Source organism: Sarcophilus harrisii, chromosome 3 (assembly GCF_902635505.1).
Source record: "Sarcophilus harrisii chromosome 3, mSarHar1.11, whole genome shotgun sequence".
NCBI classification, from domain to species: Eukaryota; Metazoa; Chordata; class Mammalia; order Dasyuromorphia; family Dasyuridae; genus Sarcophilus; species Sarcophilus harrisii.
This window is the reverse complement of record NC_045428.1, coordinates 346351279-346365567: the sequence shown is the minus strand read 5'-3', so window position 1 is coordinate 346365567 and position 14289 is coordinate 346351279. Positions and strand designations below refer to the sequence as shown.

The 14289-nt window shown below is 32.3% G+C and overlaps 1 protein-coding gene across 1 annotated transcript in view; it reads left to right on the top strand.

Moving 5' to 3' along the window:
• The window catches only part of LRP1B (LDL receptor related protein 1B), a 2378573-nt gene that overhangs the window by 1800919 nt on the left and 563365 nt on the right, over nt 1-14289 (top strand). Inside the window, exons 38-41 of the mRNA XM_031963676.1 lie at nt 7495-7621; nt 7783-7934; nt 8226-8350; nt 9987-10358. Coding sequence (XP_031819536.1) covers nt 7495-7621; nt 7783-7934; nt 8226-8350; nt 9987-10358 — 776 coding nt within the window. The remainder of the gene's footprint in view (nt 1-7494; nt 7622-7782; nt 7935-8225; nt 8351-9986; nt 10359-14289) is intronic.

The window sequence follows — 14289 nt, the reverse complement described above, 5'->3', positions numbered from 1 at the left end:
CATAAAGACCTTCCCCTTCCACAGGTCTGAGAGGTAAACTATCCTATGTTCCTCTAATTTATTAATAATTTCATTCTTTATGCCTAGGTCATGAACCCATTTTGACCTTATCTTGGTGTACGGCGTTAAGTATGGATCAATGCCTAGTTTCTGCCATATTAGTTTCCAATTTTCCCAGCAATTTTTATCAAACAGTAAGTTCTTATCCCAAAAGCTGGGATCTTTGGGTTTGTCAAAGACTAGGTTGCTATATTTGTTGACTGTTTTATCCCTTGAACCTAATCTATTCCACTGCTCAACTAATCTATTCCTTAGCCAATACCAAATAGTTTTGGTAACTGCTGCTCTATAATATAATTTTAGATCTGGTACAGCTAAGCCACCTTCATTTGATTTTTTTTTCATTAATTCCCTTGAAATTCTTGACCTTTTGTTTTTCCATATGAACTTTGTTGTTATTTTTTCTAGGTCATTAAAATAGTTTTTTGGGAGTCTGATTGGTATAGCGCTAAATAAATAGATTAGTTTAGGTAATATTGTCATCTTTATTATATTTGCTCGCCCTATCCAAGAGCATTTAATATTTTTCCAATTGGTTAGATCAGACTTAATTTGTGTGAAAAGTGGTCTGTAATTTTGCTCATAAAGTTTCTGATTTTCCCTTGGCAGATAGATTCCTAAATATTTTATATTATCAGTAGTTACTTTAAATGGAATTTCTCTTTGTAACTCTGACTGTTGGATTTTGTTAGTGATATATAAGAATGCTGATGACTTATGTGGGTTTATTTTATAACCAGCAACTTTGCTAAAGTTGTGGATTATTTCTAATAACTTTTTAGCAGAATCTCTGGGGTTCTCTAAGTATACCATCATGTCATCGGCAAAGAGTGATAATTTGGCTTCCTCATTGCCTATTCTTATTCCTTTAATCTCTTTCTCAGCTCTTATTGCTATAGCTAGCGTTTCTAATACAATATTAAATAGTAACGGTGATAGTGGGCAACCTTGTTTCACTCCAGATCTTATTGGGAATGGTTGCAGTTTGTCTCCATTACATATGATGCTTACTGATGGTTTTAAATAGATGCTGCTGATTATTTTAAGGAAAAGTCCATTTATTCCTATACTCTCAAGTGTTTTTAATAGGAATGGATGTTGGATTTTATCAAATGCTTTTTCTGCATCTATTGAGATGATCATATGGTTTTTGTTAATTTGGTTATTAACATGGCCAATTATATTGATAGTTTTCCTAATATTGAACCAGCCCTGCATTCCTGGTATAAATCCTACTTGATCATAGTGTATTATCTTGGAGATGATTTTCTGTAGTCTTTTTGCTAATATCTTATTTAAGATTTTAGCATCAATATTCATTAGGGAGATTGGTCTATAATTTTCTTTCTCTGTTTTCAGCCTACCTGGTTTAGGTATCAGTACCATGTCTGTGTCATAGAAGGAATTTGGTAGGACTCCTTCATTCCCTATTTTATCAAATAATTTATATAGCATTGGGGCCAATTGTTCTTTAAATGTTTGGTAAAATTCACATGTAAATCCATCTGGTCCTGGGGATTTTTTCTTAGGGAGTTGTTTAATTGCCTGTTCTATTTCTTTTTCTGAAATGGGACTATTCAAGCAATTTACTTCCTCCTCTGTTAGTCTGGGAAGTCTATATTTTTGGAGGTAGTCATCCATTTCACTTAGGTTATCAAATTTATTGGCATAAAGTTGAGCAAAATAACTCCTTATTATTTCTCTAATTTCCTCTTCATTGGTGGAAAGTTCTCCCTTTTCATTTTTAAGACTACTAATTTCATTTTCCTCCCTCCTTTTTCTAATCAGATTTACCAAAGGCTTATCTATTTTATTGGCTTTTTCATAGAACCAACTCTTAGTTTTATTAATTAGTTCAATAGTTTTTTTACTTTCAATATTTTTAATTTCTCCTTTTAATTTTAGAATTTCCAATTTAGTATTTGATTGGGGGTTTTTAATTTGGTCTTTTTTTAGTTTTTTTAGTTGCAAGCCCAATTCATTAATCTTTTCTTTCTCTGTTTTATTCAAGTAAGCCTCTAAGGATATAAAATTCCCTCTTATTACCGCTTTGGCTGCATCCCACAAATTTTGGTATGATGTCTCATCATTGTCATTATCTTGAGTGAAATTATTAATTGTATCTATAATTTGCTGCTTCACCCAATCATTCTTTAAGATGAGATTGTTTAGTTTCCAATTACTTTTTGGTCTATTTCCCCCTAACTTTTTGTTGAATGTAGTTTTTATTGCATCATGATCTGAAAAGAAAGCATACTATTTCTGCTTTCTTGCATTTAATTTTGAGGTCTTTATGTCCTAATATATGGTCAATTTTTGAATAGGTTCCATGAACTGCTGAGAAGAAAGTATATTCCCTTCTATCTCCATTCAATTTTCTCCAAAGATCCAACATACCTAATTTTTCTAATATTCTATTTACTTCTTTAATTTCTTTCTTATTTGTTTTGTGGTTTGATTTGTCTAATTCTGAGAGTGCAAGGTTGAGATCTCCTACTATTACAGTTTTGTTGTCTATTTCTTCTTGCAACTCTCTTAACTTCTCCTTTAGGAAGTTGAGTGCCATACCACTTGGTGCATATATGTTTAATATTGATATTGCTTCGTTGTTTATGCTACCCTTTAGCAGGATGTAGTTACCTTCCTTATCTCTTTTAATTAGATCAATTTTTACTTTTGCTTGATCTGAGATAAGGATGAGTCATCAGCATTCTTATATATCAATAACAAAACCCAACAGTTAGAGTTACAAAGAAAAATTCCACTTAAAGTAACTAATGATTGTATAAAATATTTAGGAATCTATCTGCCAAGGGAAAATCAGCAGCTTTATGAGCAAAACTACAAAACACTTTGCACATAAATTATGTCTGATCTAACCAACCGGAAAAATATTAAATGATCTTGCATTGGGCGAGCAAATATAATAAAGATGACAATACTACCTAAACTAATCTATTTATTTAGCGCTATACTAATCAGAGCTCAAAACGTTATTTTGATGACCTAGAAAAAATAGCAACAATGTTCATATGGAAAAACAAAAGGTCAAGAATTTCAAGGGAATTAATGAAAAAAAAAAATCAAATGAAGGTGGCCTAACTGTTATATTATAAAGCAGTGGTTACTAAACCATCTGGTATTAGCTAAGAAATAGACTAGTTGATCAATGGAATAGGTTAGGTTCAAAGGACAAAACAGCCAATAACTTTAATAATCTAGTGTTTGACAAACCCAAAGACCCCAGTTTTTGGGATAAGAATGCATTATTTGACAAAAATTGCTGGGAAAATTGGAAATTAGTATGGCAGAAACTAGGCATTGACCCACACTTAACACTTACACCAAGATAAGGTCAAAATGGGTTCATGACGTAGGCATAAAAAATGAGATTATAAATAAATTGGAAGAGTAAAGGATAGTTTACCTCTCAGACCTGTGGAAGAGGAAGGAATTTATGACCAAAGAAGAACTAGAGATCACTATTGACTACAAAATAGGAAATTTTGATTATATCAAATTGAAAAGGTTTTGTACAAACAAAACTAATGCAGACAAGATTAGAAGGGAAACAATAAACTGGGAAAATATTTTTACAGTCAAAGATTCTGATAAAGGCTTAATTTCCAAAATATATAGAAAATTGACTCTAATTTATAAGAAATCAAGCCATTCTACAATTGATAAATGGTCAAATGATGTGAACAGACAGTTCTCAGACAAAGAAATTAAAACTATTTCTAGCGATATGAAAATATGTTCCAAATCATTATTAATCAGAGAAATGCAACTTAAGCTAACTCTGAAATACTACTACACACCTGTCAGATTGGCTAGAATGACAGGGAAAAATAATGCGGAATATTGGAGGGGATATGGGAAAACAGGGACACTGATACATTGTTGGTAGAATTGTGAACATATCCAGCCATTCTGGAGAACAATTTGGAACTATGCTCAAAAAGTTATCAAACTGTTCATACCTTTTGATCTAAAAGTGTTTCTACTGGGCTTATACCCCAAAGAGATACTAAAGAAGGGAAAGGGACCTGGATGTGCCAAAATGTTTGTGGCAGCCTTGTTTGTAGTTGCTAGAAGCTGGAAACTAAATGGATGCCCATCAATTGGACAATGGTTGAGTAAATTGTTTTATATGAATTTATGGAATATTATTGTTCTGTAAGAAATGACCAGCAGGATGAATACAGAGAGGCTTGGAGAGACTTATATGAACTGATATCAGCTAAGTGAAATGAGCAGAACCAGGAGATCATTATATACTTCAACAATGATACTGTATGAAGATGTATTCTGATGGAAGTGGATCTCTTCGACAGAGATCTAACTCAGTTTCAATTGATCAAGGATGGACAGAAGCAGCTACACCCAAAGAAAGAACACTGGGAAATGAATGTAAACTGCTTGCAATTTTGTTTTTCTTCCCGTGTTATTTATACCTTCTGAATCCAATTCCCCCTTTGCAACAAGAGAACTGTTCAGTTCTACACACATATATTGTATCTAGCATATACTGTAACCGATTTAACATGTATAGGATTCCTTGCCATCCGGGGGAGGGGGTGGAGGGAGGGAGGGGAAAAATCGGAACAGGAGTACAAGGGACAATGCAAAAAATTACCCTGGCATGGGTTCTGTCAATAAAAAGTTATTAAATGAAAAAAAAAAAGAAAAGAAAAAGGTTTCATAATCAGTACCTTAAAATCAGTATTGATCACTGCATTGAACAGAATTCTGATGCTTTACATTGTGGTTTTCTTTATGCTACTGGTGTGGGTGTGGACAGGTGTTCTGTTTACTTCACTTTTCATCAACAATCAATTTTGATAGATTCAGTTATCATCTATATGTAAATGATTCCTATGTATGTGATTATCCTAGTCTCTTTTTACTTGTATTGCTTTAGCATGAGTATCTCATATAGGTCTTTCCAAGTTTCCTTGTGTTCTTAATATTTGACATTTCTAAAAGAACAATGTTACATTTACATTCTATAACTTGTTAATGGTCTCCATTTCTTTTTTTTTAAACTATTACCAAAAAAAAAAAACTTGGTGTAAGTATTTTAATATATTTGTGATCTATAATTGGTAGTTCAAAGAGACTTGAGGCAGGAAGGCCAGGTTATTTATTTTAAAAGAAGTTTGCGTGTTAAAGAGAAAGGGAAAGACTAAAGAATAGAGTGAATGGGGATTTTATTTGAGGCAATCTGCTGAAGAAAGTTGGAACAGATTGAGATCAAGAATAAATGTAAAGGTACTGGTTTACATGAGGAAAAAGGATACTTCTTCCTTAAAGAACAGAGTGAAAAATAAAGAGCAAGGTATAAAAGAAAAATTATATGTGAAGAAAGAGAACTGAGGAAACTATTTAAGTACTGTATCATAGATATTCCTAATCCACATTCCATGTGCTATTCCTACAACTGCCATGATTGGGGCATAGGGAATTCTTCCATGTTAGAAAGAATGTCTTCACAGATGAAATATCATGGTGATGTCACATATACGCATCAATTCTTTGTATTATGTGACATGGGACCTGTGACTTCCCTTAAAATTGTGTGCAATGTGTGTAGTTCTCAGAAAATTACCACAAGTGGTTTTTAAAAAATCAAAAAGAAGAGGACCAAAAAGAATAGAACATAGACAGTATTTCTATCTTTTGAAAAAATATTTAGGAAATTCCATGTGAAGACTTAAAGCAAATTTGTAAAGATTATTAATGATTCTCCTGCACTGATTCCTATTTTTGAACTTGAATAATGAAATATTAAGAAAGTCTTATTGACTGATATTTTCCAGCAATTTACTTTAGTGAATCCTTGGTAGTCTAGGTAATCCTTAGAGTCTTATTATATTGCATCTAAGCAATGAAGTGTAATTATAACAGTTTAGATTTTAATTTCTTAAGCTCATTTAAAGTAAACCGAGGTTCACTGATAGAAATAATTATGTCTAGCAATCTGTGTGATGTGATGTCATGGTTATGATCATTGTATAGAGATATTAACCAATATTTTCTTATGTCTAGTTCCCAAATGTGGCAAAAGTAATAAGATGACGTCTTAGGAAAAAGTATCCTTATTCCTTAAATTGTATCATTTATGGGCATATCAATTCACATTGATTGTTCCCAAAGGCAGTGCTGGAAACTAAGTCAGTAACCAATTTGAGGCATTGGACAATAAATACTATGTCAAATTAAATTGAATGAGATAAATCTAAAATTAAAATTTCCAGTGGAAGCAATATAACAGTTTTAGGAGTACAGTAATCAGATCAGAGAATGATTTCCATGTTTTTCATCCATTTTGTTGAGCATAGTCCTAAGGACTGAATAAAATGTTGTAGAAGGTATACATGGTATTATAATTACAGAAAACATAATGTACTTAGATAAGTGTCTTACAAGAGTCTTGTAATCAATATACATTGAAAAGGTGTGGCTACAGAGATAGCTACATGACTTTTTGATTTTCATAACATTAATTAAAAATTCTTTGTCAATATATTATAATTTTGTTCAATTCAATCCAATGGAACAAACATTCTTCTAGATGCAGTCTTGGGGGGAATAAATAGTGTTATGTCAGCCAACAAAATCTTTTGCAGGCCAAGTATAATACCAATTTCATAAAGTTCCTTACTGTCAGTGATAAGAAAGATCTCCCCTTTTATTATAATGTATCAGTATAGAATCAAAAGTAAGATATTCCAGAATTTTTTTTTTATCCTGAAGGACCAAAGTATACAGGATGTCTTTATTTTATTTTATCTTATTTTTTGAGGTTATGAAGTCTTTCAGCAATGACTGACTTCTGTGGATGAAATGGAAAATACCGCTGATCTAATTGGCAGCCATTTTTTTTCTAAACTTCCTCTTGAAAAGGAAGCCCCTCTGAAAATGTATCTAATACAACTTGAGCCCTTTCATATAAGGTAATTTAAAGCAGTCGCATATTGACTCTGCTTAGCCACAAAGCAGGTTGAGTCTATAGTTTTTAAACAAACAAAACTTATGCACTTCTGAAGCATTGTTTTCACATTAATGAAAACAATGCAATGATTGACTAAAGAGATTCTATTGAAGGGACCGATTTCAAAAGATTTGCTCTATTTTCTCCCCAAAGCTCTGGGTTATTGCCACAAAATTTATGACCTCAATTCTCTTTGATTTTAGATGTTATGATCTTGTATTTTTGTGTGATTTCTTTATCTAGGAAAGAAAACAAATAAGCATGCAAAAGTGAGTAGCAAAACTCAGTAGCAGCACATAGAATTGTTGTCTTTGTTATTATATTTTTTCATATGGTTCTACTTTTTCCTCCAATGGCTTTGTTCATTTATTTGATCTGAATGTCATTGATTTAAACAAATGTTTTTACATCATTATAAATTCATAATTTGATTCTAGCTACCTGTTCTGGACGGAATGGGGACAGAATCCCTGCATTGGCAAAGCAAGATTAGATGGTTCTGAGAAGGTGATCCTTGTGAGCATGGGGATAGCATGGCCAAATGGTGTCTCCATTGATTATGAGGTCTGTTGTTACTCTTTCCCTCTTTCAATATTCAAAGTGTGTTAGCTCCTGGATTTTTTTGTATTAACATGCCCTCTCCTGTTTAGTTTTCCATTATTTTTTTTAACAAGACATTTGGACAAAAATAGCTTGGTAAACTTCACTTTGTAATTGATCTTTAGGAAAATAAATTGTACTGGTGTGATGCTCGCATAGACAAGATAGAGAGAATCGACCTTGAGAGTGGAGGGAATCGGGAAATTGTGCTGTCAGGGAGCAATGTGGATATGTTTTCAGTCGCAGTCTTTGGGGCTTACATCTACTGGTCTGACAGGTAATTTATTTTTCCATAAGTATTTGAGTCTCAAAATGTTATTTCAGTGCCAGCTGCTTCACCCTTGTAGGATTAGCTATTCCTTAGCAAGGTCACAAAAAGGATCTCACAAAACCATGTAATTTCCACAGAAAAGGTACTTTTGATATTCAAAACTAAAGCATATCAATGTCATACACTAGAGTCGCTTTCTTTGCCTTCTGTTTGGCCATCTGTTGGCTTCAATTTAATGACTGGATTGATTTTAATTAGTTGAAGATTGTTGATCAGGCATCTTGAACTTTCTGACAGAGCACATGCAAATGGTTCTATCCGAAGAGGTCACAAAAATGACGCCACAGATGCAGTGACCATGCGAACAGGCCTTGGTGTCAACCTAAAGGAAGTCAAAGTCTTCAACCGAGTAAGAGAAAAAGGTGAGTCGTTTTCAATGACTGTATAAAGGATTTTATATTGTTTCATGTTTATATTTCTATGTACATATATACATATATATTTATATGCATATAAATGCAAATATTTTATATTTACCAAAAAAGCACCTCTTTCTTATGTACTTAAAACTTTCAAGTAATACTCTTCCTTGGTAAAGATTATTAAGGAAAAATATGATGTGTATGAGAATACCTGTGTATATGTGTGTGTATGTATTTTCATGTACTCCTAAATTTATATATATATATGTAAATAATATACAAACAATAATGTTATATTTACATTTTTCTTATGGAATATATATGTATAATATTTGTACAGACAAATTCATAAAATAAGGAAATATGGGGCAGCTACTTGGTGTAGGATAGAGCACTAGTCCTTAAGTCAGGAGAACCTGAATTCAAATCTAGTCTCAGACACTTAACACTTCTTAGCTGTGTGACCCTGGGCAACTCACTTAACCCCAATTGCCTCAGCAAAAAATAATAATATTAAAATAAGGAAATAGGATTTAACTATAAACAATGGAGGCAAATTATAGGACATATCAAAAATATGAGAAAAGTAGATAGTAACTAAATTATTAAGTATATTATACTACAAGATAGATTGAATGACTAAAATGTTTTATTGTGAATATAAATAATAATGGTAGCCAGAACTTATATAATGTTTTAAGTTTTACAAAGTACTTGAAAACAATTCTAGGAAGTAGGCATTACTATTTGTACCATTTTACATTTAAGGAAATTGAGGCAAACTGAGATAAGGACTTCCCCAGGGTCATAGAGATAGTTACTTGTTTGAAGGTGGATATGAACTCAGGTCTTTCTGACTCCAAGTTCAGCATTTTTTCACTTTACCATCTAGCTGAACACGAATTACATTATAAACCATTTCATCTTTGAAATATATTTTATAACTAGCAAAGCAGTTTAGAAAGGGAAAAAAATAACCAAATTCTATTTCCTTGAAGAAAAATTATAAAACCAATCACACAAAAAATTTTATATGACTCTCTTCTTAAAGATACCTACATGATTTGAAGGGACATTATGTAGGTTTGATAGAATATTTATGCTTTTCATTTCAATTCAGCAAGTTTTATTAAGTAGCTACTATGTGCAGAATGCTAATTATGATGGGTGTTGTAGTGATACAGAACTTTAGATGGAAAACTCTTAAGGGAAGAAATAATTATTTTCTGAGTTGAGGATGCTGGAGTATAATTCTCCCTAACTTCATTTTGTTGATATATGATTTCAATATTAGAAAACTATATACATTACTTAGAAAAGGATAGGGACTGTGAAACTGTGACTTCATTGGAATAGGAAATCTTTAATGATTAAATTGCCCTTACTACTGCCATTTACAACTAAAAGTCTTAGAGAACTGACTGATTCAAAAGTAATAAAAATTAATTTTTTGAATGTTACAACAACCAGATGATTACTGTTACTGACATGTAGTCCAGCCTTTAATATTTGTAACTAATCTGATAAAAGGGAAATTCTGTTTATTATAAGAAATGGAGCAACTCGGTGTTATCTGAATCTCTTTCAAATTGATTCTAAGGGGAAAAAATGCTTTTCTTTCCATACTTCTCAACAGGTACCAATGTATGTGCAAAGGATAATGGTGGCTGTCAGCAACTTTGTTTATATCGAGGAAATTCTCAAAGAACATGCGCTTGTGCACATGGATATCTTGCAGAGGATGGAGTTACCTGCCTAAGACATGAAGGTTATTTACTGTATTCAGGGAGAACAATATTAAAAAGTATACATCTTTCAGATGAGACCAATTTAAATTCACCAGTTAGACCTTATGAAAATCCACATTACTTCAAGAATGTGATAGCTTTGGCTTTTGACTACAGCTTGAGAAGAAAGGGGACCAACCGAATCTTCTACAGTGATGCACATTTTGGAAACATACAGCTGATTAAAGACAATTGGGAAGGCCGACAAGTAATTGTTGAAAGTGAGTAAATTTTTTTAAAAATACTAGAAATGTTTCCTTGTATGAGACATATCATTATTATAAAAATTGAATAACAATCTATGATTATAGCACTCAATGAAGGGATAATTGTATATAACCGTACTGTGTTCCTAACATTTCCCATATTCTCAAAATAAATAAGACTATATGCACAAAGTGTACATACACACACACACACACACACACACACACAAAATTATATAATATGCAAAACAAACTCTCTAATCCTCAAATAGGTATATGATCTAGATTTAGAAATTTCTTCCATTAATTCAGATTATGACCCATCTTTGCCTGTCATCCTCTATAATTCTTCTCCATGTCTATGCATAATTTCATCACAGAGAGGATGTCCAGTCTGCTAGAAGCATTTTTCATCTTTTCCTGACATACCATAGGTACCAGTGAAATACCCTGGCTGTCTATCTAATGTCCCTCCCTCTGATCATCTCATCAACTTATCCTCCCAAATGATATCCTTTACTCCACTACTTCTATTTTCCTCCCAGGTTATATGTTATAGTTTGCTTAAACCCATTATGAGGCACTGCTTACCATTTGTTTCATAATTGTCTTAAATTCTTTGGAGACTATTGAATTACATGCCTCACTGAGATATACTAATAATAATAGGATATTGGTATTAAAAACACAGGACAACAATTTTAGTATCATTAAAGATGCTCTAATCTGCTTTACTTGTCATGTTCAACTTTGGACGAAATAAATTGTCCAATTATACTATATGTCCCAGACATGCACTCTGATGGAAAGTTCTATAGCATTACAGTTCAAGAGCATTATGTGCTCTATAGGTTGTAAATGTCACAATTTGGATCATCAACAACTGCTATAAACTTCATTTTTTTGATGTGGGTGGTCATGTCAGACTCTCTTGACTGGTTACATTTCACTTTCTGTTAAGTCCTGCAATGTCCCAGGGTTTTATGTAGCTAAAGCCATGTCATCTGCGAACAGGAATAATTGGAGTACCTTACCATCCATAAAAGTTTCCTTCTATCTTGAAATTCAGTATTAGTCCTCCTCTACCAATTTTAGTGGTTTGAAATGCATGTCTATATCTTGCCATTTTATTTAAGATCCTAATGTTTATTATATGGGAGTACTTTACCAGTATTATTTCTATTAAATAAATTAATTAAAATTTTGAATAATTTTGATATATAGATAGGACAAACTTTATTGGAAAAGGCAGCATTTTTTTGGTCATGTATATCAAAGTAGTGCACAATCAGTAATAATAATCATAATTATGTGATATATGAAGGTTGAACTTAGAACTAAAAACTTAAAATAAGTCTACTACGCTCATTTAATATAAATTATTAAAGTTCTACATAATTTTTTTTTGTTGACTTACATTTTTGGATTCACTTCTTGAGATCAAATCATAGATTTAGATCCTAAAGGAATTTTTCATGTATTGTTGCTACTTTTTGTAATTGTGTGGTTTCTGCTTTGTTAACCCTTGCATTTTTTTAGTTTCATCTGAATTAGAAAATCCAATCAAAAAATAGTTCCTGAGATACAGGAATTTCAAATTGAAATTTTTTGAGGAGAGACAGGAAGTATGAGAGATAAGGTGTCTTAATGCTTTGTAGAATCAAATAATATGAGATCATCTTTAGTATTAAATGCTATTCACTTAAAACAACAACAACAAAACTGATTTCACTTGAAACTCAGTGAGCTATTTTCACGCTTGTGAAGGCCCTCACATTCCATTGATTAGTTTTCTGGTTAAATCCTTCATCTGAGAGAAAAGACCTGTTAGAAACCAATAATTTGGAGAGATTGAAAGTTACCCCCCTTTTCTAATATCCTTATTTTAAAAATTCAGCAATAATATCTGCTAATGACATTGGGTTAATTTTCTTGTTTAGAACTCATGCATATCGGGAAGCCATTATGCTCTACTCACTCCAAGTGGGGAAAAATCTGTGAATAAGTTGAACAAAGCTGGGGGAAGCCTACAAATAAATAAGCAAGGTTTATTTACTTTAATAGACTCAGCCTCTCATTGTAATATTTATTCTCTCATTAATTGTTAACTAATCAGATTTGAATACCAACTTCAGAAACACTTCTCTTCCAATGGACATATGAACTTTGAGCCTGCCACCATAATGGTCTTTGCAGTAATAGCAAAACACCTGAATATTCATTCTTTTTTAATAAAATTATTAAATTACCTAAAAATTACATCTCTCAAATATTTTTAAATGTCACTTATCTTTGTCGAATCTGAAGTTAGGAAAAGAAAAATCCAACTCAGACTAGTTTGACAATTGAAGATCTGATACACAAGGTAAGAAAAGGATACACAAGCATTAGGAGCAAGTAACATCATAATCTTATGGCAACGAAACTTGCATTTACAATTTATAATGCAAAATGTATAAACTGAAAATAGTCATTATGATGTTATTTTGAATAATGTTTGAAGAAAGGAGGCTAGCAATTGAGGTTGGAATTTTTCTCCTCTATTAGGAAAGATTTCTCCTCTGTAAGAAATATGTTAAAATTTCACTTTAAAGAAAAAACAATTTTATAGTCAAGTCTTTGTTTTATTAAATGATTTTCCTTTGTACATAGTGGTGTAGTATAGTTGTCTTAATCCTAGAAGTATAATTCTATAATAGTGTACTGGACTTGGGCACGTAAAGACCTTGGCTTGAATCTCTTCTCTGATGTATTTTATAATTTATCATCTTTGAGACTTATAAACTAAATTATAACTTGTCTGCCCTTTACATCTGTCCAAATCCTGCTAATCCTTAGAATAATTTTTTCTCATTCTATAGTGATCTCCATTTTTGAATTCTGAAATTGCTATTTATATCACTCATTTTGGAATTTATCCATGAATTAATGAATAAGTAATTTATTTATTAAGTGCTTGTTCTGTACCAAGCATTGTTGATTGGAGGCCCAAGGCAAATGTTTGACAAGGGGTTTCCAGGAATGGTGGTGTTGATTTTGATGACAATTTTCAGATCTAAGTTGTAAAGTTTGAGGAATGGGGAGAGCAATATAAGCTGCAAATGGGTGGGAAGCTTGGTGGGTTTGAAAATGGACATAATAGGGTAAAAGGGTCACAAGGAATCTTGAAGCCCTCTTATAGCTTGATTTTAATTTTTTATGTCTTTGGGAACAGCAAGATAGCTCAATGGATAGACAACCAGTCCAGGAGTCAGGAGGATCCAAGTTCAAATCTGGCCTTAGGCATTTAACTCTTATTAGCTTTGTTAACCCCAGTTGCTTCATCCAGAATAAACAAAAAGAATAATACGTCTTTTGTGTATGCATCTTCTCTTGCCAAGTAAAAACTTAAATTGTAAAGGCCAGGGAGTTGATGTATTTCTTTTATATATTGGCAATTACAAAGTTTTATTCCTGTATAATAAATCCTCATTAAGTAGATGTTGAATGGTAATGATTATTATGGAAATTCTACCTCCTGAATCTCAGGAGAGAGCTTGGACAAATAGACTAAATATTAGGAGAGCATACTAGCAAGTAGTCAGTGGAGATTGAAGGAGGTAGGTGGTCATATTCAATAAATATTTAGCTTTCCATTGAAAGCACAGTATAGTAGGACATGAATAATGACTAAATTAGACATGAGTACTGCTCTATTATAATTAACAAAATAAGTAGTCAAAGATAAACAAATCCTGAAGTGAGAATTATGTACGTTATCCAGATTGAAAACTGAGGCATGATGTCCTGATAGCATGGCAATAGGAAGTTAATGGACAGCCAAGCGAACAAAAGGTGTCTAACTAAATAAGATCTAGCAAGAACATAGGCAAAACCCAGTTCAGACCAGATCTTGAGAGCCAGTTTTTTTTTTTTCCATGTGAGTATATATTTATATAGATAAAGA